Source organism: Oryzias melastigma, linkage group LG10 (assembly GCF_002922805.2).
Source record: "Oryzias melastigma strain HK-1 linkage group LG10, ASM292280v2, whole genome shotgun sequence".
Lineage (NCBI taxonomy): Eukaryota > Metazoa > Chordata > Actinopteri > Beloniformes > Adrianichthyidae > Oryzias > Oryzias melastigma.
The window spans coordinates 9,809,506-9,836,360 of NC_050521.1; the positions used below are offsets into that span (position 1 = coordinate 9,809,506).

The window sequence follows — 26,855 nt, forward strand, 5'->3', positions numbered from 1 at the left end:
TTATAAATCAATAAATGAATGAATGAAATGAATGAAGCAACGTTCAGCATTAATCACTATAAAGCCAATTATATTCAGAAATGATTAATTGTTGTGAGAGTTTTAATTCAAGATGAGAACACACTGCCATCTAGCGGCTAATTATTTAAATGCATTTGTTATTACTATACAGTAATCTTATTATGTAAGGTTGTGTGTCAATAATCCTGTAGTTATGCTGACTGATGTAAAGCTACTTTAGGATGTTTGTATTATGTCATGACAGAGATTAGAACAATTTAAATCATTTTGTTAAAATATAAAATGCATTTTTTAGGGAATTTCAAAGTCCAAATTCCAAATGTATATTCAAATGGTTGGGACGTGAAAATATCAAAAAAAAAAAAAAAATCAATCAATCAATCAATTCAGCTTTACTGTGCTTATCGGTATCACCAGCTCCATCAGATTAGATGAACTTCAACACAAATACAGTTGTTTTTCATCACACTTATTTGTCATTGTGCTGGTATATTCTTGTCAGTGGAAGACGTGAGGTTTATATATATATATATATATATAATTTGAACTGATTTACTCTTTAGAGTGATAATTTGGATGCTGATCTTAGCCAAATGATCACATCAAACCAAAAAATGTGGAAGTAACTTTTCAAACCAGATTATAACAGTTAAAATCTATAGAATGGCAAGTTTTAGGTATGCAGAATCTGATCTTGGTGGACCTTTAATGTTGCAGGGTGGACAAACCAGTGAGTCCTGGGAAAGATGTTGACAAGATGTTCAGTAGCTGGAGCAGTCGTTGATTTCTAGCCACTGGTACACCTTCAAAATAAACACCTTCAACACGAAAGGATCGTTTTATGTGTGAATAAAATCATGTGGTTAAACTTAAAATAAAGTAAACCATGCTATCTTTATTACATTTATTAATAATGTAAGGACACTTTCTGTGTTGGTGTCAGCAGACATAGTTGTTGAATAGGAAATTTTTCTTAGAGGACAAAAGAAAGCTTCTGATATATCTCTTCAGAGTAGAAAAATGTTTGCAAGATACAGAATGACATCCATCCATCCATCCTAAATAATAAAATATGATCATGATACTCAAAATGAGGATTTCTGTTAAATTAATGAAGCACATATAGAGAGCCAGGATAAACTTAAAAAGTCACTATGCAAACACAGTATAAATGACGGACATTTCCGATCTAGCTAAAATATTACCATTTTTTTAAATGATTTTCTTGTAATGCCCAATTTAACCACATTTAGGCTTAAATCTATTACAGACAGATTTTACTATCCATTTTAAAAGCTTTCAGCAGTCAGTGATTACACTGTAGCCTATTACCACTGGGTTAGGATCATGCCTGTACTCCAAGAAAGACTAAGCCCTCACAGCCTTAATCTGATTTCTGACCTAACTGAAGATAGTAGAGAGCAGCACGTCACACATCACACCACACATCACATATAGTTTTTCCGGGAAGGATTTAAGCACCTCGATGTAGTCAAGGTAAAAGAAGGGCTGGACCATCCAATCAGATGAACATCTGAGTGGTAGAAGTAGAGGATTGGTTGACGGAGGAGGATTCCCAGGATGCACTTCCACATGGGGTGACCAAAGGCTTAGTGTGAGCCTAATTAGCTTTGCAGCAGGTGGTTACAAGATGTTAGAAGGGACGAGCATCAAAACAAATGCATGGATATAGACCTGCTTCTGTGAGTATTCCTCAAAAAACTTGTATGCGATTTTCATTCATATGGGTCATTAATTTTGCTGGCAACTACATAATTGCTTCTTTTTTAATTGGCAAAGTTTTGTTTTTAATATTTATATTTCACAAATGTTTTTGGTCGCTCACTCCAGGATCAAAAACTTTACAAGATTCTTGAAAACTATAAATTTAGTAACAATAACCAGTAGGAAATGAATAATAATGTCTGTTTTTTGGGGCACATTTCTTACTAACATGACTTTTTTGGTATGCAAAAATAAGAATTTCTGGCTTTCAAATAGTCCTGAAATGCAAGTTTTTGTTGCATTTATGCTGCCAAATTCTAACAGCTACAACTTAAAGCTGCATGTGGACCATGCATTTGTAGACAACAGACTTAGCCCAAACGTTTTAGATGGAAAATATCATGAAAAGGGAAAAACATTATATGCATACTTGATTTTTTTTTTAATCTATTGAAATAATAGGTTCATACATTCAAATTAAATCTTCCTTATTGGTTGAGAGACTCTGAGGACATGTGGCTTCCTGGGTTTTAGTGACTCATTGCTGTCAGTACACAAACACTCATAAGCTACCTTCTGTTGAAATGCCTGATCCTCATTACCTAGACTGCTACAGATACGGCGTGATGATGCTATCGTCTATGGAGCGCCAAAACAAATATGGGTCAGCTTGTTGGCGCTCAAAAACGGGGCCATTCTAAACTGGCTTTAGCAGCTTACCTGAACAGATGCACTGGTGGAATGAGTGTTTTTTTAGCACAGGACCAGACAAAGGCAGATACACCTTCTGCTCCATGAAGATTGCAGAGTTCAGACAGAGTACTAGCTGTTCCCATGACACCCAGGAAACCTTTAACCTCTCTCCAGTAGGAGGAAGACTTTTCATCTGTGTCTGAGTTCAGGTTTATCATTTTTCTGCAGGTACCAGTTCCAGAAAAGATGGTGGCCTCTGTGCACCCCTTGCTCACCTCAAGCAAACATGTTCAACCTGATGAGCAACTGTTGCACCTGGGTCGCCAAAATACAGGAGCCAATCAGGTAGACCTACTTTATTTGTCTGATTGACCTGCATAATGGATGTTAAATTGATATGAAATCCCCCATCTGAAAACGTTTTAAGTCAGGTATTACAGCAAAAAGTTCCTCACACTTACTTCTGTTGTCTTCTGCAGGAAGGTGACTATTCTTGTGGTTGGTCTTGACAAAGCGGGAAAAACATCTTCCATCAGAGGGATGTTAAGAGGTAAATTAAAGCATATTCTTATGAGCTGAGTGTTTTGAGCAGAACCCATTGGGGTATTAACCTGTGTTTTCCTGCATCAGTCCCACCTAGTGGGGATGCAGGCCCAACCCATGGCTGCATCAGAACTGAGCTGAGAGTGGAGAACTATCTGGTCGTGTTGCTGGATGTCGGAGGGTCAGCAGAGTCCCGAGGAGCCTGGAGGCAGTACTATGGAGAAGCCCATGGCATCATCTTTGTGGTTGACTCCAGCGACAGGCAGCGAGTGAGGGAGGTCAAGGAGGTTCTTGCGGACTTGTTGAAGCAACCAAGGGTGGCAGGAAAACCCATACTGGTGTAAGAAACTGTGTGGAACTGGTGGTTGGTGCACAAAAGTGCTGCATAAATGTTCACACAAAGATTGCATTTTGCTTTCAGGTTGGCCAACAAGCAGGACAAGATGAACGCTTTGCTTGGAAGTGAACTTATAGAGAGTCTGTCTCTGGAAAAGCTGGTCAACCAGAGCCGCTCTGTGTGCCATATTGTGAGTAGTTATGATCCATGGTGATGTTTTATTTGTATGTAGATGTGAAAAGAACAGATGCCTGACATATTGTTATTTGTTCAGGAGCCTTGTTCTGCCTTAATGGATCTGCGGCGCTGGTCGGACAGGAAGACGCTGCGAGGCCTTCGTTGGTTGCTCCGTGCAGTTTGTCTGGATTATCCAGAACTTTGTGCTCGTGTTGCTCAGGACAGCAAAAGACCTCTGGAGCCGAAAGAAAGGGAAAAAATTGGAAAAGATGAGAAAGTGCGCCGAAAAACCAAAACAGAACGGTAAAAGAGGGCTCAGTGGAACAAACATTTCACAGGACAAAACGAGTTGAAACAAAGTGTAATTTTTGTCTTCTCTCATGGTAGAATGCGATCGAGCAAGACAGATCTGCATCCGGTACATCGACCCAGGGAGGAGAAGAAGAAAAAGTCGAAAGAAGGGAAGCTGCAGCCCATCCGGAACATGTTGCAAAAGGTTAGAAACATTTGCCAGCATCTCCACTCTTAAAACACTCGCTTTTTTTCTTCAGCCCAACGTTTGGGTTATTTTGCGTTAGTTTTTTTATTTATATAGCCTAAGATCACAAAAGAATTGTCTCATTTTGCTTCACAACGGTAATTTTGCAAAAGTAGAAGGTCAGTCGTAAAATATAAACAATAGCTAATTGCTAAACTAAATAGACTAAAATAAAATGGTTATCCCTGCCTTTAGACCCTCTTTTTCGGTAAGGAAAAACTTCTAAAAAACCTGATGCAGGTAAAAAAAAAAAAAACCTTAAGGATGCCCACATGAAGGAGAGATTCTCTCCCTGGACGGACAGGTGATTTACCAGGACTATTAAAGAAGAATTAGGTGAAATAAATGAGAATAGGGAAAATAAAATAGAGAATATATAATAAAACAGCCCAACTTCAGATACTTTGAACTATGGAGTTATGAGTGTGTGCGTCAGTCGTTTTTACTAAATTATTTCTAAGTTGAACATCATCATAACAACAAATTTTCTTCTAGGAAAACACACTCAAAAAGAAGCTGAGAAAGAAAAAAGCTGTAAAGGTCAAAGAGGGAGAACTCAACAATAAAGAAGCCCATGAACAGGAGGAGGAAGAGGAGGATGGTGAGGGTAACGGAGGAGAGCAAGAAAACTCCGGTGACAGAGACAAAGCCAGCGTTGCCCTGATCCCTCAGAGAAAAGGCAAACTGAAACCCAAGACAAGCGTGAAAGAAGAGAGAGCGGGCGCACCCGAATCCCCGGATAACGGCGAGCTGCTGCTCAAAGGTTGTTCTTATTGTTTTTCAAACTGGTTGTTGCTGAATTTCAAAAGCAAGAACATTATAATGACTGTTTTGTCTTTGTCCAGTGAAAGGAGAGAGGAAGAAAAAGAAGAAAGTTGTGAAGGTGAAAAGAAAAAATAAAATCAACACAGAGGGGACCCCTGGAGGGGAGCCTATGGACCTGTCTGAGACCTTTGGTGAGCCTATTCCACTTCTTCCCTCCATCAGTGAAATGCAGTACTGCCGTGGGCTCTGACATCAACAAGACCCCACTTTTAAAAGATAACCCTGTCTCCTGATAGATCTTTACCGAAAAGCAATACTGGCTCTGAAGGAACGCCAGGAAAAGGGGCAGTGAGAGGGAGTCCTGTGTGTCCTGCCGTTTGAATGTGAAGATAAGAACCATAGCAGTAGAGTACAACGCACTGCATGATTTCCAAAGCTTTCTCTGCAGCCTATCAATAACAACACAACCTGACGGACAACCTGATCCCTGAGCTTTTGGGGAAAACCTGAAGATCCCAAAAGGTGTTGAAGGGCTGGTTTTTCAAAGTAAATAATACCACAATCATAAATAAATAGGTTGCATTATGTCTGCTTTGCCAAGATGTTTGTACATATGTATGCTGTTTTGAAAGAAAGAGAAAACATAATTTTTAACTATAATTTTTGTATGATGTAAAGCAGAGCTTGAAAATGATGGCACTGTGATGACCTGATATCCCATTTGTTTGTAAGTATTAAAGATATTGTGTCTTGTTGCTCGACATGTTGCATGTGTCCTCATTTTTCTAATAGTAAAAACTGAAAGAAAAAAAAATCGAACGAAAAACTATAGATGTTTATGTGTACAAACGTGTTAAATCTCCAAAATATCTTAGATTAATCAGAACTCTATTAAAATACAGTATATGGCTCCTAATTTGACTAGTTCATTTGTAACTGGCTCACTGAAGGTTTTGGAATCAAGATAAAAAATATAAAACATACACTCACCGGACACTTTATTGGGCACACCTGTCTAACTGCTCGTTAACACAAATATTTATATAGCCAATCACATGGCAGCAACTGCATTTAGGCATGTAGATGATCTACTGCAGTTCAAACCGAGCATCAAAATGAGGAAGAAAGATGATTGAAGTGACTTTGAAGATGGCATGGTTGTTGGGGCCAGACAGGCTGGAGGATTTCAGAAACTGCTTATCTACCGGGATTTTCACCCAACAATCGCCTCTAGGGTTTGCAGAGAATGGTCAGAAAAAGAGAAAATACCCAGTACAAGCTGCAGTTCTGTAAGAAGTAATGTCTTGTTGATCTCAGAGGCCAGAGGAAAATGGCCAGACTGGTTCCAGCTGACAGAAAGGCAGCAGTAACTCAAATAACCACTGGTTACAACTGAGGTCTGAAGAAGAGCATCTCTGAAGAACGCACAACACGCCCAACCTTGAGGCAGATGGACTACAGCAGCAGAAGAACACACCGGGTACCACTTCTATCAGCAAAGAACGGGAAACTGAGGCTACAAATCAAACAGGATCACCAAAACTGAACAACAGACGATAGGAAAAACGTTGCCTGGTCTAATTTCTGCTGCAACATTCGAATGGTAAGGTCAGAATTTGGCATCAATCACACAAAAATATGGATCCATCTTTCATTGTATGAACAATTCAAAACGTTACACTAGATGAGGCACAACGCATCTAAAAACATTTGAGCTGGAATCGCAAAATTATTTTTGACTGCAGAAAAAGACAGTTTGCAATTAAAAAATATTTTTGAAAGAAAAAAAAGTTTGAAATTGTAAAAATATTTTTAAGGGAAAAAAAGTTAGGAAATGCACAAACAAACATGCTTTTGACAGCAATTATTAAATATTTTTGTTCTATATTTGGAAATTGTGAATCTGTATTCTTCTCTGGGCGGCCGTGGTGCAGCGGTAGGGCGGTCGACTCCTGATCAGAAGTGAGCGGGTTCGACTCGCCCACCCATGTGTCGAAGTGTCCTTGGGCAAGACACTGAACCCCGAGTTGCCTCTGGAGGGAGGTTGGCGCCAGTGTTCGGCAGCGGAGCCACCACCAGTGTATGAATGTTGTGTGTGAATGGGTGAATGGGTCTGTGACTGGGAAGCGCTTTGGGCCCTTGAAGGAGGGTAGAAAGCGCTATACAAGTATACGCCATTTACCATTTAAAAAGATTTAGAAAATGTTGATCTCAAAACTGTGACTTTTGCTTGCAATATGGTGGCACAAAAATCATTCCATATAACTGAGCTATAGGGAGACATTCAAATAAACAATTTAAATCACTGGGAATAACCTGAACAGGACTAATTGTGTTTACATCAGATTTAAAATAAAGATTTCAAGACAAATCTTTCCTTTACAGCTTCTTTTCTTTTTCCTAGTTGGATAAATCGTTTAAAGTTTGAGAAGAGCTGACATTAAATACAAACTTTAAAAATATTGGCACATGTAAAGCTGACCTTCTTTTATTATTTTTAAGTAACCTTTCATATTTTGGGGGGTATTTTTGTTAATTATACTTTTGGATAAATACGAAGTTTTAAAATTGTTCTTTGTCTAAACGGAGCTGATAACGGCGCCCTCCCGCCCCGGGATGCGGCACAGAGCAAACAGGCACTACGCCGGCGCCATTTTTGCGGCTGATCCTGAAGCCCATCCCCCTGATGCTACCTCCCAGTCCGGCTCCCATTGGTTTCAGCGGGGAAGCGTCTGGCTGCATGCTCGCTGGAAGAAGATGGCCTCGCCGAGGACCATAACGATTGTGGCCCTGTCGTTCGCGCTGGGCTTGTTTTTTGTGTTCATGGGCACCATCAAGCTCACCCCGAGACTCAGCAAGGATGCCTACAGTGAGATGGTGAGCGCCTTCTGCTGCCCGGGCACGCGGCGCGTTCGCCGCGGTCCGGCCCATTGTTCTGGCTGCGGAGCGGAGGAACAATGCGAGACGCTGACCTAATTAGTGAAAGAAACAATCTGTCTTCTTAATCGTATCGGGGTTACTTATGGGTTGGTTTTAAATATGTAGTCGTTTAGTGAACTTAAATGCAGCACGAGTTGATAGCCACAGCTAGCATCCTCTCACAGTCACATATGATATTCGGGAAATAGCCGGAAATTCGTTCGCCTCTAGCTGAAGGCTTCAGAGAACCCACATTCATCCAAAATGTCGTTTAAACACAAATGAATAGCTTCCTGCCATGTTTCACGTGTAAAATGTTTATTTATCACATTATAAAATCGAAAACTTTACATCCGTAGAGCGGTGGTGACGCATTCCAGCAATTTCTGAGCGATGCACCTGCGGGTGCTGATGCTGGAGCTCTCCGCGCGGAGCATGATGGGTAGACGGGATACATTAACTAAGGTTGTATCCTAATTCCTTCATTACTTACTATTTAGTGCACTATGTTATTTTCCCTTTTCCCATTTTTATGTTGGAATTTCAAAATTTCCCAGAAGTATTTTCGCAAAACTAGTTTGCTTCGATGCTTGTGGATTTATACCACAATGCATTGCGTTTGTACGTTTTTAGATGTATATTTATTTATTTGAATAAATTATCGTAGTTTCCATTATCAGAACTCTGTAGATTAATAATAATAGAACGCTTTGTAACATTTTCACATTTATTAGATTTTTTACAAATGGGTGACGTCATATTTGCTCTTAAAAAAGCAGTGAGGATGCTTGTCCCAAAATTTAAATTTTATTTTACTAATATTTATTATTATTATTATTATTTCAAATTTCACATCCATAAGTGTAAATGGTCCAATTGCATGGTCCAACCTTGTTTTAATGTATTCAATCTGGACTTTAAATCATATTACAAAACAATGGAACACATGCAAAATATAAAGGAACTGCATATTTTTTTGATTTTTTTTTTTCATTATATGTTCAATAAGTTAATATAAACTTTCAGACTGTAATGTTGACTGTTGATGGGCAGGTTGCACTATGTGTGGTGTTCTTATTTTTCCTATTGTTTTATAGTTCATAAGTTTGTTTAAAAATAATAAAAGTTGTGTGTGAATTATGTTAAAATCAAGGGCACTTGATTGTCCTGCACTATAGTATTTAAGGGGTTAGGGAGTAGTGTGGGAATTTGGAACATGATCTAAGGATTTAATAAAACAACGGGCTACATTGATGACCTGTTTGAAAGGGTATTTTAAAAGCTTGTGGTTTAAGACTGTTTGCAATGATGGCAGCTCAGTATGATGACCCCCTGAGGGATGTCAAATCTGTCATTTAAGTTTCATGTGGAAACTTTTTTCTGCTTCTTTTGTTTCAGAAAAGGGCATACAAGAGCTATGCAAAGGCGTTGCCAGGTCTGAAAAAGATTGGGATCAGCTCAGTGCTGCTCCGTAAAATCATTGGCTCTCTAGAAGTAGGCTGCGGAATAGTGCTGACCCTTGTGCCAGGTCGACCCAAGGATGTGGCCAACTTCCTGCTCCTCCTGGTCATGCTAGCAGTCCTCTTCTTTCACCAGCTAGTAGGAGACCCTCTGAAGCGGTATGCCCACGCTCTCGTCTTTGGGATTCTGTTGACCTGCCGACTGCTCATTGCACGGCAGAGTGACGACCGGCCAGAGCGTGAAGACAGCAGAGAGGAGCAGCACATCAACGATCAGGAAAAGAACAAGGTCAAGCAGTCTTAAGATCCTCCACTTCCATCCAAGCAACAATAAAGGGAACCTAATGGGCTCTGAATTGTAAGAACTCAGATTTGCAAAGGAAACATTATAGTATCTCCCTTCAGCACATCCTCTGTCCCATCCAACTGGCTGACTGATGACTCTCACCTTCCTCTGCACACCTACTGTGAAACCAAGAACTGCTGACCCATATGTCCTCTGCATAACCATGGACAATCGTATTTGTGAAATCTCTGAGATCTGCTAAATGTCGATCCAGCTTCCTATTTATTTCACTCTCACACTGTGTCAAATGTTTGATCTGAAAAATTCTGATGAATTGAGAATGCTGTTTTTTCATAAATCTTTGTAGCTTATTTTTAAATGTAGTTAGGGGTGTCTGAATTTCAAGCATGTTCTAATTTGTGCAGTTTGACTGAAAGAATCAAAAGGAACTCTACAGAGTTTGTATGATTACACATCAGCTAATATGTAACTATATCATGTTTTGGAGGAGTATTACAATGAAGCTGCTTTACAGAAGGAAAAATTAAGCAATGATCCTAAAATTCTCAATTTCACTTGCATCTTATGTGGACAAACATAAGCTCTAGGATATCTTTCCTTTCAGGTAGTGTAACACTGTAAAATAGTTTTGGTGAAGAGGACAGCTGCCTCTAGTATCTGCTACTTGCTTGTATAGCAGAAGAAAACCAAAACAAGTTTTTTGTTTCTTTGTTTTTTGCCTGTGTGAAGAATTAATTTTACTCTTTAATTCACGACTAATGTCTTAATTAAAATGATTTGTTTTATTTTTCTTATATTAAGTTTAAAACTGTTCCTACTGCAGTTAAAAATACTGTCAATAATACTGTAATTTGTGTACCTAAAATAAAGAAACTGAAATAAACCAAACATTTTAGTCTTGCATTATTTCTAATTAAAAAAGATTTTAATTTTTAACCTTTTTTCTTTTTAGATTTTTTTTTTTTTGCTTTATATTGACATTTTCCCTAAGTGAATAAAGTACTTTTTGGGATTTACTGTTTGACAAAACAGTACATGGGATTGGGAACACCTTTATCAGGACAAGAATGTGCAAGAAATGCTCCACCTCTAAGTTTAAATCCTTATTTCTTAAAATGAAGCCAAAATGTTTAGTGTTTTTCATTTTTGTTCTATTTGGTTTTACGTCTCCACTAATGTTTTGCTTGCTTATTTTAGAATATTTTGATTTATTTATAAAATAAAAACGTCTTAGTTTACGTTACTCACTTTTATTTTAGGTGGCTGCACTGGAAGCAGAAGAAACTACAAGTCCCATGAACGCGTTAACCGGAAAGACCACAGTGCGCAGGCGCACAACAAACGGTCGCGCGGATTTGAGTTTTGTTTGAATGTTTAAGGACGGAGTGAAAACACGGTGTTTGTCAATTTTAGCAATGTAGAAAATGGCAGATACGCTAAATTTGTCGGATTCAGATCGATCTTCGTCAAGCGACCAGTCTGTAACCAACCGAAGTAACAATAGAAGTCTGAGAATCGCTGAAAAGGAAAGAAGAAAGAATGAGGCGGAGGACTCATTTGTTCTGGCCGTGAAGTACTTCTCTGAAGGTAACTGTCGAGTATAAACACTGAATTTAGCTGTCTTCCTTGTTGCTGCTAGCTGTAAGATAACTTTACAAGTACAAATGGGGGGAAAACAAGTTTTAGGACTGGGATTCATGCACAAGCTTATGGAGTGTATCTGTCCCGACTGTGTTAGCATCACAGACCGTCAACGGTTAGCATAAAAAGGCATTCTAATGACTGGCAAGAGGGTTCTCACACGCGTCATTTCTATTTTCGTTTTTTTACCTTGACTTTTAACACGTAAAAAGGATAAGTTTCCAAGAGGGTGTATTAACTTTTCAGAACAGCTGAAAATAATTTGTTCAATCAACTGAGTAGTTGGACCATAGAGGTTAATATCACTAGAGATGACACGCAGGCTTTTTGCTATTGTCCCAGATATGCATAAAGCGACGCCATATTGGAATGGTACAAAAAAAAAAAAGAGACATGGCTTAGCAGACAGTAAAATGACCATAAAATGCTTAATTTTGTTCTGATATTATCAATAACAAGTCCCTGGAAAAACGGTAACGTTCAAATAAAAGCTAATCCACTGACTGATGAAGCTACTTGGATGAGTTTAAGAAATATATATAGTTCCCTGGCACACAAAATAAAGAAACTTATGTCTCAAAATGCTAAAGTAAATATAAACAAATAAACTAAAAGTAAACACTACTACATTTTGAATAAGTTTATCTATAAACTTTTTTAAGGCTTTTTTTTTTGCTGTCATATTTTCATATCATGTCAGTCAGATTCAAAGTTGTGTATATTCTGTACTGATGTGGTGTCATCTTTGCTCTCCTGCAGTGGAAGAAGGCACTCCTGTATTTGGGAATGATCAGCTGGATAGGAACCTGGAGGTGGTGGAGAAAGTGGCCTTCAGCAAGGGACTGTCCCCAGAGGCCATTTCTGTCCTGCTGGAGTTTGCCATGAGCCTCTGCATGGGTAAGATGCTCGCTCAACCAGGGATTGTTTTAACACAAAAATTGTAAGCTGTGTTATATGACAGTCCAACTTGTGCTGTCAAGTTCTTTAGCGACAGCCAGATTGCTAATAAAACCGCAGACTGTTTTCAAGTCCAACTTTCTCAGGTTTTTGTTGATGTTTTGTTTTTTCTTTAGGTGTGAGACACTGCTGCATTAGAGTGAAATGCAAATGCTAATTTACTACATCTTGAGACCATGCCTGTAGAAAGCACCCATTTATGTGTTAGGTGTCAGCATCTGCTTATTGTTGTTTTGCCCTGCTTTTCTGGTTAACTGTGCAGGAAACAGTCCATGTGTGCGGGTGCTCAAGTGTCTGATTCCCGCCTCTGTGGTGCCACAGCAGGCCGTCGTTCGAGCTGTGGTTTGGCTAAATGTCAGCAAAATCCCCATCAGTACTCAGGTGAGCGTGCATCAAATCCTCCAGTTCTAATGTGTAACTTACCGTTTGATGTGAGACAACAGCATTGTAGTTTGAAGAAAAGCGTTAGAATGTTTGGTTATCTCACCAAAATAAAAGCCTCTGATGGAGTGGTTGTTGTTCCCATGTGTAATGTATTTTTCTTCTTTTTTTTATCGTTTAGGTTCTTTTCATCAAGTGGGTGTTGACCGTGTTTGACCTGATCGATGCAAAGGATCAACTCCGAGCCATTTATGGATTCATCTTCAGCTTCATCACAGAAGAGAATCTGGTATGTAGATCATCATTTCATTGGCTTTTTTAATCTTCCCTGTCTATGATGGAGTCATAAATTTACGAGAAAAAAAAAAGAAATTTACCAAAAAAAACCACATAAATTTATTAGATTAAAAGTCGTAAATTTGTGACTTAAAATCTTGTAAATTTACAAAAAAATGTAAATTTATGAGAAGGAAGTAATTAATTTACGAGAAAAAAAGTTTATTGGATTAAAATTCGTAAATTTACGAGAAAAAAAGTCGTAAATTAAGTCTATATAATTAATTTGTAAATTAAGTTGTAAATTTGTCACTTTAAATCTTGTAAATATTTTTGTAAAAAGTTATAAATTTATGAGAAAAAAAGTCACAAATTTCTCACTTCAAATCTTGTAAATTTACAAAAAAAACTTCAATTTGTCACTTTAAATATTGTAATAAACAAAATAGATAATAAAAGTATGAGAAAAAAGGAATAAATGTACAACTTTAATCTAGTAAATTTGCGACTTTTTTTCTCGTTTGCAAGATTAAAAGTCGTAAATCTATTACTTTAATTGTTGAAAATTTACAAGATAAAGTCATAAATTTACTAGAAAAAAAGGCGATACAATGAAAAATTTGTAATATTACTCTTTTTTGGCGGCCCACATACCTGTCTTTCAAAGCAGCAGATTTTTACATTTTGTATGTTACTCTTTATTGTTTATTCTTTTTATATTTTAAAGAAATCACACGAATAAAAAAAAAACATGTCCATATATAGTTGGCACACATAAAAAAGTGAAGTTTGTAATAAAATCTGGAAGTGTAAGTCATAGTTTAGATAAGACATTAATTATTTTCCTCATTATTGTCTTTCATTCTTTTTTGTAAATTAATTGTCAAAATCCTATTTATCTTTAATCAAATCAATATATGATTAAGACTTTCCCATCCAGTCTAAAATGATCCTGGTGTAGCTCTACATTTGAAACATTGATCAAGAGGATTCTTCAGTGGTTTGATAAATTCATGTAGCATTTTCTAAGTGAAGATTGATTCTGTTAAACTCTGCAGTTGTGATTAGTATGTGAACCAAACCTGGATAAATAAATAAATACATGTTCTATCAGGGCTTAATGGATCAGCAGCTCTTAGCTGTGTACACATTCAAAAGAAATCAATTGATTTAATCTTTGTAGCAAAACTGTCATATTTAAGACTTGGATATTTTTAGTCCACATCAAAATTCTCTCTCAGTGCTGCTGCTGTTTTAGGCTGAACTAATGAATTGTATTCGCTCTCATCTGCAGTGTCCGTACATCTGCCACCTGCTATACCTTTTAACCAGAAAGGAAAACGGTAAACTATCTACTTATTTATGCATAGAATTTGAGACACACCCTAAATGCATTTTTAATACTTTTCATCAATTTCAATAATTAACTGTATATTCTTTATTTCAGTTCATCTTTATAGAGTCAGGAAGCTGCTGGAGCTCCAGTCTAAGCTGGTAAATGTAATGTTGATTTGACTTTAGCTGAACTATGCCCCAAGCAAATTCTGAACTTTGTGTGAAATGTTGAAAATCTGATTAGTCAGTTTATGCCTAAGGAGCTTTTTTTATTATAATTTTCTAGGATTTCTGCTGAGTATTTTAAAAAAAAAGTGAAATTGGATTAAATTCAAAGCAACATAGAAAAAGGAACGCTTCAAAAGAAAGGAGCTAAAAAATACATGTGATTTAAAGATCAAAGTGTCAGCGATGTAAAATCCTGACTGTTCCTCCTATTGAACCTTTGAGGAAGCAGCAGAACTCCATCTAGATCTTAAAGTCTATGAGGACAGCCAGCTGTCAGTGAAGCAGAACTTCATTTCAAATCCTTTAAGATGGAGTTTTAAAATAAATGCAGAGAGAATAGAGTGTGTGTGGGTTGGGGTGTTTACATCAGGAAGGTGCATTTCAGTATCCGGGAGAAGAATAAAACTCCTGTTTATTCTCTTTTTCTGGTATTAAAGTTGATTCTGCCATGAAAAATAAGATTGTGAATTCTCCTTTCCAGTGTAATCTCTTCAGCCAAAATGAACAGAATCTACCTGAAAGATTTCCAGTAGGATAACCTCAGATTTCTAAATCGATTTGTCTTTTTTTTTGTTTTGTTTATCAGGGAAGGCAGCCTTTCCTCATGCACCTACTTTCTCTTTACAAAGTGTTCTGCCCTGAACTTGTGACGCTCTCCATCCCATCGAGGATCCGGGTTTGTACACGCTTTGTAAAGTTCATGCTATTTTATAACCCAGTGAGCACCATCTGTGAAACAGCAATGAAAGCGGGGACGTTTTTCTCACAGAGCGGCTTTAAAAGCTATAATTTGCCCTGGAAATCAGCGCTGATGGGTGTGCAGAAGAGGAACGGACTGCAGGTCTCCTCCAGCATCAGTTCAGCTTTCACCGTTAAAGAGAAGAGCATCTCAAGAAAAAGGGTACGTTAAAGGATGCTCTTCAAAGGGCTTGGTCCTTCTGTTTGTGTGTTTTCATCTATGTTACTTTAATCCTTTGTACCATGAAGCAGTGACCCATGGGCCGACGGTTGGGACCGGGCTGCAGAGAAAAAAATGACCTACATTTTTCCTTTATGAAAGGAAGTTTTATTTTGGGAAACTACTGGATTCTCTCTACCACATCCAACTTATTTGAGTAACATGTTGTAAATATACCTGCTACATTTTTAAAGCAGATCTGCAGACGCCAAATAGAAACCGCCAAGCTAGCAAAGTTAACAAAAAATAAATGTATTTGGAAGGTTCCTTTTGGAGAAAAGAATCTGTAAGGAAACAGAAGAAGAGCATTCAACTTCAAAATAAAAGAAAGCTACTTTTACCAGAACGAATAGGAAGATTTACTCAAAATTTGGATTTATTATGATAATGCTTCTAATAAAGTTGTTCAAACTGTGAATTCAGGTTTATTATTACAAGTAGAAATCATTTTTTTTAGTGAAATTTTAATTTAGTTATTTTATTTTGGCATCAGGTTGTTTTAGCTTTCACATTGACATTTATGGGTTAAGGGAAAATCTAAATCACATTTTAATGATTTCTAAATGAAAAGAATATATTATATTGAGAATATATTGAAAAATAATGACAATTCCTCCGCAAGCAGTTACGGTATGTTAATGCAGTGACTAGCTTTTTAAAAAATTGTATTAGCATTTTAAAAAAAATGTTTAATCAATAATATTTATTTAATTTTTTTCATTTGAATTAAATTAATATCTTTTTTTTAATTAGCAAATTTACTTTAAAGAGTTATGTGCTCTGCACAAAAATGTTAACTTTATTTAACTTTTTTTGTCAGTGCTCATTTCCACATAAACAAAGTTTTGAACGAATGGTTATATTAAAAAATGATCCACTAAACATTATTAAAATTTTGTGAGAAACAATGTTTCTTTTGTGTGTGTGTGTGTGTGTGTGTTTTGAAAGCAGGTAATATTGCTTTGGGATGAAACCTGTGAACTTCAGCCTAAATAAAACATTGATACATTACTTTTTGGCTTCACACTATTGAAAATAAAAAAGTTTTTGCTCTGTTTTTATAGAAACACTGCCACCTGGATCTGCCTGCATTAAGTTCTGCCCTCAACAAAGAGCCACAATCGGATCTAACATCCAGAAGAAAGATGGTTCCCCTTGTGCAGCTGTCCTCCTTCTCTCAGATGTTGAAAAATATGCATCGAATTGAGGTGATTACTACCTGCATTAAGTCGAGCTGGGATCTGTAGTTTAATGGAGACACTAGTAAACATCCTCCTTTTTTTGCTTTGTGAAATCCTGCCGTATCTCCACACAAAAACAACATTTAAACTGACACAGAATTACTTTTTTTGCAACAAAAAGCTCTCTGACAAAGCAAAACCTAAAAAAAAATTATCTTTAAGAACCAGGAGTTTTAGGGGATTTTCTTTCAGAAGTTGCAACAGAAAACACAAACTAAGGATGAAACAGATGCCGCCCAAAGTTTGTATCAGTTAAAAACATTCTAAAGAACAGAAACTTTATTTTCCAGATTTAGAAGATGATATTTTTGCTGGGTAAACTGCTTAAACAACATCCAAACTTAGGCTGTAATTTATGTAATTTATACCATGAAGCAATTAGAAAGTTTTTTTATTATTATTTTAAATCCCAGCTTTTAAATCAGCTTCAGTTGTGATGTGATTTGACAGCCACAAGGGGGCAGTGTGTCATTGTTATTTGGGTTCTGTAGGACAAATGGGACGCGGTGTGTCCTGTAAGAATATTTATGAGGGTTGGACCTCTGACAGGTGATGCATCTCACTGTTCCACTGGACAGAGTTCCTAACAAAACGATCCTTTGAGGAGGTTTTTGCATTTATGTCTGTTTGCAGACCCTATAAAAGCCACTTTCAACAGCTTCTATGGGTCATTAATTCAGCTCATTCCAAGCCCACGATGCCTCCCAGAACACGGAGACCTTTAAAAGGCGAATGAGTTTCAAACTGCTGTTTGGTTCTAAGAAATATGGAAACTGTCCCTCCATGTCATTGATATGCATCTGCACTCTGATTATCAAAAATGAAAGCCATTTACAGCTGCTTTATAATCATCCAGGAGCTGGGTTTTGTCTTACCACTCGCTTTTTCTATTAGTCTGTTGCTTTTTCAATAATAACAAATTCCTGATTCAGAGGAGACTGAAACAGAAAAAACACATAAAGATCAGAAGAAGCCTGAGAATCGCTCTAAAATTGGATCATTGCTCACATAATGATGATGACATCTGTTTGTTCTTATTCTGGTGTAGGTAAATGAATGGAAGCAATGAGGCGGTCACCTGAAAATTGGTTTTGCTGTGATCTTTGAGATTGTGTTTGATTTAAAATGGTCTTATTAAAGCTTTCCTTTTGCTTGCTGCTGTTATTTTTCATAATGGAATGAGCTTTTCCTTTTTTTGTGTGTTTTTATCTCCTCCAGCTGCCCGCTCAGATGGGCTCCTTGTTGGGATCTAGTCTGGCTCTGCAGTATCTGGACTGTGTGCAGGAGGAGTCCACGCTCTTGCGCCTCAATTTCTGGCTGGGCTGTGCACTCCACGAAGGTAATCCTGGATGTCTGTTAGATCTTCATGTATTTGTCTGATATCCCAGGCAGATTTCTGACATTTTTCCTCACCAAAAATCTTTTTTTCTCTCTCTCTGTTTCTCTTCAGAATTTCTGTTTTGCAGCCAGACTTCAGAAGAAGCTCTCCAGTTTTTGAACAATTTACTGTCTGTGCAGCATTTCCTCCAGGTAAGGCTCTGCACCTCGCACATATTCATGATCTCTCACGTTTATCCTACTTTCAACAACCAACTTTTGGGTTTGTGGAAACTTTTATAAGGCAACAAAAGAGAAGATTATTGATGTAACCCTTGGCTTCTTTAGCCTAGCTTGACGAGTTGAGTGCAGCCGACATGACGGGGAAAACAAATCCAACGAAAGCACACAGTATGGATTATTAGAGCATGGTGATATTCACTAAATCAGATGGTTGGCTGTAGCTGACATCTGCTATTTACTTTGAGAAAAACAATCGAAAAAGCAGAAGTCACAGCTTGTTCTGAGGTGATTTATCCACTTTGTCCTCCAGGAGGGATTTTCCAGCTCTGAAGCTTTCCTTTACAAGTTTCTCAACGTCTGGGATGGCTCTCTGCTCCGCCCGCAGATCCTCGGTCTTTTGAGTAACATCCCTGTCATCCCCAGCACACGTGGGTTATTCCTCCATTCTGTTTTCAGATGCTTTTGTTCAGTCTGGTTTGATAACCGTCATTGTCGTGTTCTTGTGGAGCCTTTGACGTGATGGCGTGTTCAGAATGGTTTAACAGAGCGACTATGACTGACCTTCTTGTCTGCTATTGTAGAAATCGGACGGCTGCTGTTTGAGCCCCTCACGCAGCTCTTCTTCACATCCTCGCTATTTTTCAAGGTCTGTGGACACAGCGGGGGCAGCACCCCCTGCAGCTGCTCCTGAAAGTCAACAGAAAACACGCTGCGGCGTTTGTTGTACATTACCAAAGCTCTGAGCCGCTTTCTGTCTGACGACTCTCCTGTGCGTGTTCCTGCAGTGTGGCCTGATGGAGTGTTTAAACAACATGCTGCTGAAGTGGCTGACCTGGCACTCTGTGTACGCTCTGGAGGACGACCTGGACATCAGCCTCAACAGCCACACCTCCATGTGAGGGCTCACGGAAACTACAAGCTTCTGTTCGCTTTGGCTGATTTAAAACTCTGTTTTTAGTGGGCTTCTATTAAAAATAAAATAAAAAACCCCACACCACTAAAGGTTTTTTTGCCATTCACTGTCATCTCAGAGCTTACCTCTGATATTTGGCTGAAAGAACAAACTAAGATTGATTACGGATAATTTTTGGTTCAATTTCTGTCCTTTTACATTAAAGTAAGCAATCAAAGTGAAGCTGCCAATCTTCCAGCTTCTTCTTGCATCGATCCTGGGATCCTGTGTGACTGTCAGCTTTCTCTCTGTCGCAGAAACATCACTCTATCTGGGTTTAAGGATTCAGTGATGGAGCTGGTTCACTTTGTGGGCCGTCTGGCGTCTTTGGGCCTTCAGCTGGAGGGCTGCAACACTCTTCTCCTCAGCTTTATCCTGGATTTCTATGAGACTGTAAGTAAGCTTAAGAAGTTACAGTTGTACTTGAGTAACTGTAAAACAAATTATGCTCCTGATGTTGTTTTTCTTCTGTGGACTACATACTCTTTTCCCCTCTTGTCAAGGCGAGCGACACCTTTCTGAAGTTTGACCTTCCCCTTGTGGTGATGCCCCCTCCTGGAGTTTTCTACCCGGCGCTGTTGGCCACTGACCCTGTGAGCGTGGACAGACTGGCGTATATCATGCACAGGTGGGTGGCCTGTTTTGATCTGTCCTTTTGCAGCGCTGTGGATGTGCTGTCACATCCTCATTCATGTTTGATGAAAGAACAGATCTTGAATCAGAGGGAGTCTTTGCTCTTGCATATTAATGTGTGATTTATGATAATCGGAGGCAAAGAAGCAAAAACACTTTATACGCTCCTCTTTTTATTAAAGTCAAATATAAGCGTCACTCATAAATCGAAGCTATAATAAGATGAATCCTTTTATATTGGTTATTAATTGGCAAACTCGCACCCGGCTTCCAAAATAATTCAACCAAAGCTAAGTGGAAAGAATTACCATGGAACTGGGTTTGATTTTCTTGACATGTAGAAAAAGCTCTTTTGTATTAAAGCCTGATCAGACGACTTTCTTCTTTCTCGATTGACAGGTATAAACTGAACCTGACATCCGCTAAGAGTCAGGAAAAGCGGACGGAGGTAAGGACAAATGAGTTTGAGAAAATGATCGGCTTTGCAGGTACTTGAACGTTAATCAGCCACTCGACTTTGATATTGGGAGTCTGGCTTTGATAGCTGGAACTGTTTTGAACAAAATCTAGGGGAGAAAAGTGAGGAATGAGCTGTTTGAAAAATAGACAAACTATGGTTTGAGCCAAGCCTAATCTTTCAACTCTGTGGTTGTTGCCATGCCAACTGCAAAGTCATTAAACCCCAGACGTACTGAAAATGAGGATTTGGGCAAAACAAAGAAGTTTGGACCCTTTTACATTAGGCCATGTTCACACAGGACTTTGCAACGCTTGTTCAAGCGACCACTTCCAGTGTAGACTCTTTGTAAATGCGCTCGTTTTGGGTTTTTTTTGCGTTCTTGTGTCTCTACCAAAGTTTGAACAAAATGTGCGGCCATTGAACACGCTTTAAAAGTTAAACCAGTTGAACTTTGACCAATCAGGGGACTTGGATCTTGTAGTGACGGTTGCATGGCGTCCTTTTCAATTCACAGAGAAGAAAGTGAGGATTGCCTTTTTTATCATGACACCAAGTCTTTCATATATCGGAATAGAGCTGTGAAAGAAAAAGCCTGGAGCAAGATTTGCTTTCACTTTCACATTTTGCTCCAAGCTTCTTCCAACTGTAGTATAAGGTAGCCACAATTTAGTTTAAACACCGTATTCCAAAAGGGCGTTCAAGAATGCCAATTAGGGCTTTCTTGAACGTGCATCACTCGCCCTGTGTCTATGTCACATAAGAGTGAACACAAACTCATTCTTGAGAGCCTTGCATCATTGTGCCGTTTACTTAAATTCAAAATAACACGATGGTCACAATGAAAAATGTCACTCAAACGGTAATTTGTGTATTCGTTTTCCCAGCAGGCCTTTCACATCAGCCGGCAAACTTTCCTGGAGTTCAACCACTACCTGGTCTTCATGGTCAACTGCCTGTGGAACTGCAGGATGTTCCATGCGAACACGGACTTGCACGTGAGGGAAGAGCTGCTTCACAAGAGCAACGTTCCTCAGCCCTGGGCGCGGTTCGACTTCATCCACCACCCGGCTTTCATGAGCTACGCTGTGGACTTTCACCAGAAGGTGAAATATGTGTATTCTAAATAAACAGAGTATGCTGTATGCTTGTGTGTACTAACTCTAGCAGGCATTTGATGGATGCAGCTGTTGTCTGCAGTCTGCTTAATACACCTGCAGGCTAGACAAATCAGTATTAATGGACCTTTCATGGATGATGCATTAATACAGAAATATATTTTATTATTAATGGCCACTTCAGGAGATGTGGTTTTCATCATGTTTAATTATACACACGACTTTTCTTTTTTGGTTCAGACCGCCTGCAGCTTTTAGCAGTAATCTTATGAGACTTATCCGGGATTTAAACAATGAATATTCATGTTCTGTCTTTATCAGTGCTGGCCGGGCAGGAAGGCCGTGGACCTCGATTCCATAAAGGTATTTGGAGTTGTTCAGAAAAGCTTTCAGTTCAAGGACATCAGTCATATTTCACAGATGAATACATGCCGTTTCCTGAGAAGTCTCTGACACGGCTGTGCTTTTTCCTCTGCGTGTTACAGCAGTCCAAGCCCTGGAGCTGGTACCTGGAGTATCTTTTCAATCAGGGCTTCGACGGCCTTAAAGACTTTGTTCACAGCAGCATCACTAAGCAGGTGACGCCGGGTGACGAGCGGGGCGATTCCCAGCGGAGGTAGAAGGTCATACCGCAAGAAAATCTCCACCTGTTATTTTAAGTTTGATTAAAAGCTTGTAAATATTTCATTTCCTCGTCTTGTGTTAGTTTCCTGTTTTTATGTACATACTCTTTTCTTTGCTAAAGCACTTTGAGCTGCTTTTCTTGCATTTTGCTGTGCAAATAAAATAATATTATAAGTTTGTGTCTTAAGGAACCCTAATAACATGATACTAGTGTGTGCTGACAACATGAATTGGTGTTGTCTAAAACTCTTTGTTTGTAGGAAGTGATATTCACTTCTTTATCTTATTATTCATGTATGAATTGTAAATACACACCCATACGCATTTTTATGAACAAACCACAAGTTTCTTGCATTTCTGTTAACCTGTGTCTATAATAAGGTGAATGGAACTCAAAGCTTTCAAAACTGTAAATATAAAAAAAAAAAAAAAACAATAAAAAGAACATTTCTAAACAAAAGACAAAAACCCAATTGTGTGAGATTTTTATGTTTATTTCTTGTAGTTCATATACACAGCTCTCTGTGAGGACGAGTTTTGTGTTCACATTTTTTATTTCAGGAAATGTGAACTTCAAAAAGATTATCTTTGTGATCTCAAGTTCTCAAACATCTGGGAGTAAAAGGATCAGCAGAACATCTTTAACAGATCAAATAAACCATGTCTAGCTTCCCACTTTTGGCTATAGAAAAAAATTTGGAAAAATTGAATCATTTCTGTATGTGATGTTGGTGTTTAATAACTGAAGAACTTTGGTTGTGCTGTTGTTTGCTCTACATATTTCTGTCTAAGCAGATTTATTCAGGCATACACCAAGAGTCTGCTCTCACGTCATAACCCAGGAGCATTGTGGGATTGTCTTTGCATAAAAGCCATTTTTCAAGTCTCCAACAGCCTTGTGAGAATGTCTCTTTTGACTGCCCCTGCATACCTGAACACTGCTAAAAGAACCAACCTCAACTTCTTTTTTCCTGATTTTTATAACTTCTTTTTTGTTCCAGTCTCTCACCCTGCTTCTTTGAGTCTATATTTCTTACCTTTAGATAAATGAGTGACTAATTCAAATCTAATTACTTGTAGCTGAGTCACCTGCTCAGGTGCTGCAATAAAAAAAAGAAACAATTCATTTTGCCTTTTTTGTGTGACTCTGTCTGTAGCAGCTAGTTTTAGGGGGTGGGACCAACCATCAGATATCACTCACCTGTTCAGAAGGGCATGCATCTTTTGAGATTGGAGTTTCACTGTAGCGCAACATCAGTACAACAAACTCAGGCTGACTCGAATGCTGGCTGTGAGTGGTCTTGACACACTGGTCATGGTGACACCTGTCTGCTGTCTGCTGCATGACTCCTAAGTTCATTTGGCGATAAGAGCTAGCGATGAAAACTATTGATTCCAAGTGAGAAATGAGTGGATTCAGGTGTGAGATTGTGAGTTCAAGCAGATGCAGTTTCATTTTTTTTAAATGAGCAGACTACTTTTTGTGTGTGTATGACTTAAAATTTTCTATAGATAAAAGGATGAAATGATAGAACTGAATCCTTTCAAATGAAGAACTCAGGCAGATTCCCTAATTTCCTCATTAAGAAAATGTTAGAAATGAAATTCACTTTGTTACATATAGCATGTGCATTAAAAGTTTGTCAATTTCTATATTTGCATTGCAGTCCAATATATTTTAATTACCAATTAGCGTTTGTTCTTAACAACCCAAATACGTATTTGTATGTATGTGTACATGTCTCAGTTTCTTCATTTTATGTTCTATTACCGCACTTATCGCCCAATAGAAAAAAGGTAACCTAAAAGCTGATTTACTTCAGCCCAAAAGATAACAAAAAATAAATAAAAAGATTCAGTTCCTCAGAAGTGCTGTCTCAGTTCTTCCATGTCTAAATTTACTGTCCTTTGCTTTTATTTTTCTGCTGATCACCTTGAGATTTTGAGTCATACCTGATGCATTAAAGCAAAAAGCTGGAGCCCTGGAAATAGGATGTGACCTCTAACGTTTAGTGCATCTGGGTTTAGTGTTGCTTAACCCTTGTGTTGTGTTGCAGTTTAAAATTGACCCACTCCCATGGGTATTCCTGTATTAAATACCTTAACTTATTATTTTCCGACTGAAATTTGATGAATTTTTCTTCTCCACCGTTAGAATAAGTGATTATTTTGTTTATGTCTCCATGTGCTGTACACCTCTAGGGTACACAGATTGTCTTATGGGTCATTTTTGAGCCATGAGACCCAACATACAAAAATGATAGATATTTTGTCATGTTTGTTACAACTTTTGTAAGTTACTACAATACATTTTTAATGTGGAAAGCAGTTTGAAGATGCCAAATATGTTTTATTGCATTGTTTATTGTGTTTCCCAAAAGTTTGTCTCCTCATTTTTTGGCAGAAAGAGAAAGGGGAAATATTTATATTAATTCACAATATGTTCCACAACACAGCTTTTCCCCGTGTAATAACTGAAGATTATTTAAGCCCTACCATTCTAAAATAAAAAAGCTATGAATAAAAATGAAAGTCTTTGAATGTTTTTAATATATTTTGTAATGCATGTTTAATTTTTTTTTTTACTGTTTTTGATGTTGATTTTTTTAAAGCCTTTTAAAATGTTTAGATTTTGCCCATAAACCTGCTTAAATTAAATATATATATATTTTTAAGTTTAAAGTTGGTTGAATATTCAAAGCTGTTTTAAGAACATTCCCAGTATTAAAGGCTGCTTTGGCGCCTTCTCATCACTGAGCCCCCCCTCCCTCATTGGTTGTGGTTGAGGACCTGACACTTGAAGCATGATCGCCCGCGTGCGCTCAGCCGCTGATGCGCGCGCGGCGGAGCCCCCCACACAGGAGCGTCACAGCCAGGCAGGCTCTTCTCCGCCGGTGCAGCGCCGCGCTGCTCCGCCGCCGCTTCAAACCTGCCTCCTCGCCGCTCCTCTCCTCACTCTCCTTCCCCGCCTCCTCCACGGAAGTAGCCGAAAAGCGGCGCCGTCTCTGCGGACTCGTCCACCCGCCGCCGGCTGTCAGCCCGAGCAGGGGCTCCGCTCCCGCCGCAGGAGGAGAAAGGTACGAGCGTGAAAGGCGGCTTGTTATTAATTGAACTGGGTTAACCTCGCGCGCGTGACCGGCGGAGGAGCGCCGCGGCAGCCTCCTCCATCACCTCTTGAGTTTCTCTGCAGTTAAGTCACTGAATCTTCCTGTTAACAGTTGACCAGCTGGATTTTTTCTCTTTCCTTTTTTAATTTTATTGCTCCCCTGCTGAGTTCATGGTTGTCACGCGCGCGCTTCAGGAAAACGCGCTCAGCTGCTTTTCTTGCCAGCATCATCCGAAGCTTCAATGAACAAAGCTCCTCTCAGAGCAGTTTGGCGCCGCGGAGAAGCTGGAAGAGTGCACTTGTTTGAAGTCCTGATGAACAGAACAGATGTTTTGTTTTCTTCCTGGAGGCTGCCCGGTGAGACTCACCCCCCCAGCAGAATTTTTTATGTGATTTCTGGGCATGTTAGGGTGGAGACTAAGGCTTAAACTCTGATTCAGAGGAATATGCAGGGTTGAAGTTAACTTTTTCACCTTTATCTGGTTGTGTTTCGCACTAAAAGATCCAGTCCTCTGTCATCTCCAGGCATCCTTAGCTGTGCCCAAGGCTACACTGAAGGTCCCTGGATGCTTGAAATGGCTCACTTTGTTGCTGAGCATCACCTCTTCCCCTCAAAGAGCTGTAAAGTGGATATTATCCACAGAGAAATGACTGAAATCACTTTTAAATGTCCCTTTGGCAGGAATTTTTGTGTTATCCATCTTGCTTCATCCTCCCTGCCTCCCAGATCATTGTTTTTTGTCGCTATTTTCCAGCAAAAAAAAATAAATAAATAAATAAATAAATAAAACTGCTGCTGTGGAGTTGTGTTACTGTTAATTTGTTCTTAAAGGTAGATGCAAATGGTGTTTTTAACATGGTCTTGTGGCACTTTTATCATGATTGAGATGAAATTCAGCTTAAAACTGCATTTCTGAGTGAGCTTTTATTTATTCAAATCAGTGTGAATCATGAACAGACGAGAACATGCAGTTGGATGAAGATTACAGATATGATGTAGAATCTACTTTGGCTAGATTCATGTACGTCTTCGTATTCCTTGTCCGAGCTGTCATCTGGCTCAAAACTGTACAGCTGGATAATTCCAAAATGTCTTGAAATTTAGGGGCTGTAAGCTAGCGGGAGAGCGTGTAAAGCACATGTGTCAAAGTCAAGGCCCGCGGGCCGGATCCGGCCCTCCAGATCATTTTATTTTATTGTTATTAATATTTATCGTTTAAAGTTGATTTATTCTGGAATAATATTTCTGCCTTTTTATTATTCATAATTATGTTAAAAAGTTATGGTTTTAAGTTAAAAAACATTGACATTCTGCTAGCTAATATTATTTCAAGCTGTTTTGGAGTTTAGCTAATGCTTCAGCAACATGCTAGCTGTTTTGGCTAATTTCGTTTTTTTTCTTTTTAGGATATTTTGAAGTTTAGCTGTTTCTTTCAGCTACATGCCAGCTGCTTTAGCTAACCTAAGTTTTTTTGTTTGTTTTTTGGGGCTAATTTGGGATTTAGCTAATATTTTATCAGCTTCAGCGTTTTTAGCTATCAATTTCAGCATCTTCAGCTATCAGCACTAGAATCTTTAGCGGCCACATTCATCTTACAGCATTCACACTTTCACAGGATGCTATATATCTAGTTCATAATTATGTTAAGAAAGTACAGTTTTAAAGTTTGTAAATTTTGTTGAATAAATGTTTATCCTGTTCGACTTGCGACATGAGGTGTGTTTTGGATTTTGGCCACTAGTGCGACTGAGTTGGACACCCCTGGTGTAAAGAGACTTATAATGGGAAATGGGGGCGGGCTTACTCTGACAACAGTCCCGCCCACAACTCAGAGGCAAATTTCTAATGTCACTCTGCAGAAACTATGTCCTAGAAAAAGTCAGTTTTCTCTCTTTTTTTTTA

At 38.6% G+C, this 26,855-nt stretch overlaps 4 protein-coding genes across 8 annotated transcripts in view; all 4 read left to right on the forward strand.

Moving 5' to 3' along the window:
• Positions 1-1,646: 1,646 nt before the first annotated feature.
• Positions 1,647-5,745, forward strand: arl13a (ADP-ribosylation factor-like 13A). 2 transcript variants are annotated; one of them, XM_024283766.2, is made up of 10 exons: positions 1,647-1,724; positions 2,668-2,784; positions 2,919-2,989; positions 3,070-3,322; positions 3,404-3,509; positions 3,594-3,799; positions 3,884-3,992; positions 4,530-4,797; positions 4,880-4,990; positions 5,096-5,745. In XM_024283766.2, exons 1-10 carry the CDS (start codon positions 1,705-1,707, stop codon positions 5,149-5,151), a joined length of 1,317 nt encoding a protein of 438 aa, XP_024139534.1. In that variant the 5' UTR covers positions 1,647-1,704; the 3' UTR covers positions 5,152-5,745. The 2 variants fall into 2 exon arrangements, with proteins under 2 accessions (XP_024139534.1, XP_024139533.1); XM_024283765.2 differs by having other exon boundaries at positions 4,880-5,745.
• A 1,687-nt stretch (positions 5,746-7,432) lies between these two features.
• On the forward strand, positions 7,433-10,373 carry tmem35 (transmembrane protein 35). Its single transcript, XM_024284158.2, has 2 exons — positions 7,433-7,676; positions 9,117-10,373. Exons 1-2 carry the CDS (start codon positions 7,557-7,559, stop codon positions 9,480-9,482), a joined length of 486 nt encoding a protein of 161 aa, XP_024139926.1. The 5' UTR covers positions 7,433-7,556; the 3' UTR covers positions 9,483-10,373.
• A 380-nt stretch (positions 10,374-10,753) lies between these two features.
• On the forward strand, positions 10,754-22,279 carry cenpi (centromere protein I). Of its 2 annotated transcripts, none has more exons than XM_024284053.2 (20): positions 10,754-11,072; positions 11,886-12,023; positions 12,346-12,464; positions 12,646-12,753; positions 14,035-14,083; positions 14,188-14,234; positions 14,890-14,979; positions 15,073-15,204; positions 16,326-16,469; positions 17,721-17,841; positions 17,953-18,032; positions 18,373-18,490; positions 18,644-18,708; positions 18,848-18,957; positions 19,272-19,407; positions 19,518-19,642; positions 20,047-20,095; positions 20,995-21,210; positions 21,544-21,585; positions 21,708-22,279. In XM_024284053.2, exons 1-20 carry the CDS (start codon positions 10,910-10,912, stop codon positions 21,840-21,842), a joined length of 2,187 nt encoding a protein of 728 aa, XP_024139821.1. In that variant the 5' UTR covers positions 10,754-10,909; the 3' UTR covers positions 21,843-22,279. The 2 variants fall into 2 exon arrangements, with proteins under 2 accessions (XP_024139821.1, XP_024139820.1); XM_024284052.2 differs by having other exon boundaries at positions 10,910-11,072; positions 20,992-21,210.
• A 1,160-nt stretch (positions 22,280-23,439) lies between these two features.
• Positions 23,440-26,855, forward strand: part of drp2 (dystrophin related protein 2) — a 209,083-nt gene continuing 205,667 nt past the window's right edge. Inside the window, exon 1 of one of the 3 annotated variants that reach the window (XM_024283360.2) lies at positions 23,440-24,923. The gene's annotated coding sequence lies outside the window, so the exon portion shown is untranslated. The remainder of the gene's footprint in view (positions 24,924-26,855) is intronic. The other 2 variants (XM_024283358.2, XM_024283359.2) reach the window with 2 other exon arrangements.

Excerpts from the sequence above, each read along its gene's own strand:
- cenpi (XM_024284052.2), top strand. The coding sequence starts at position 10,910 with ATGGCAGATACGCTAAATTTGTCGGATTCAGATCGATCTTCGTCAAGC. Across the intron at positions 14,980-15,072 it reads CCATCCCATCGAGGATCCGG|AGCGGCTTTAAAAGCTATAA; the intron begins GTTTGTACACGC and ends TTTTTCTCACAG. Across the intron at positions 18,033-18,372 it reads CTGTGCAGCATTTCCTCCAG|GAGGGATTTTCCAGCTCTGA; the intron begins GTAAGGCTCTGC and ends TTTGTCCTCCAG.
- arl13a (XM_024283765.2), top strand. The coding sequence starts at position 1,705 with ATGGATATAGACCTGCTTCT. Across the intron at positions 2,785-2,918 it reads AAAATACAGGAGCCAATCAG|GAAGGTGACTATTCTTGTGG; the intron begins GTAGACCTACTT and ends TGTCTTCTGCAG. Across the intron at positions 4,798-4,879 it reads CGGCGAGCTGCTGCTCAAAG|TGAAAGGAGAGAGGAAGAAA; the intron begins GTTGTTCTTATT and ends GTCTTTGTCCAG.
- tmem35 (XM_024284158.2), top strand. The coding sequence starts at position 7,557 with ATGGCCTCGCCGAGGACCATAACGATTGTGGCCCTGTCGTTCGCGCTG. Across the intron at positions 7,677-9,116 it reads AGGATGCCTACAGTGAGATG|AAAAGGGCATACAAGAGCTA; the intron begins GTGAGCGCCTTC and ends CTTTTGTTTCAG.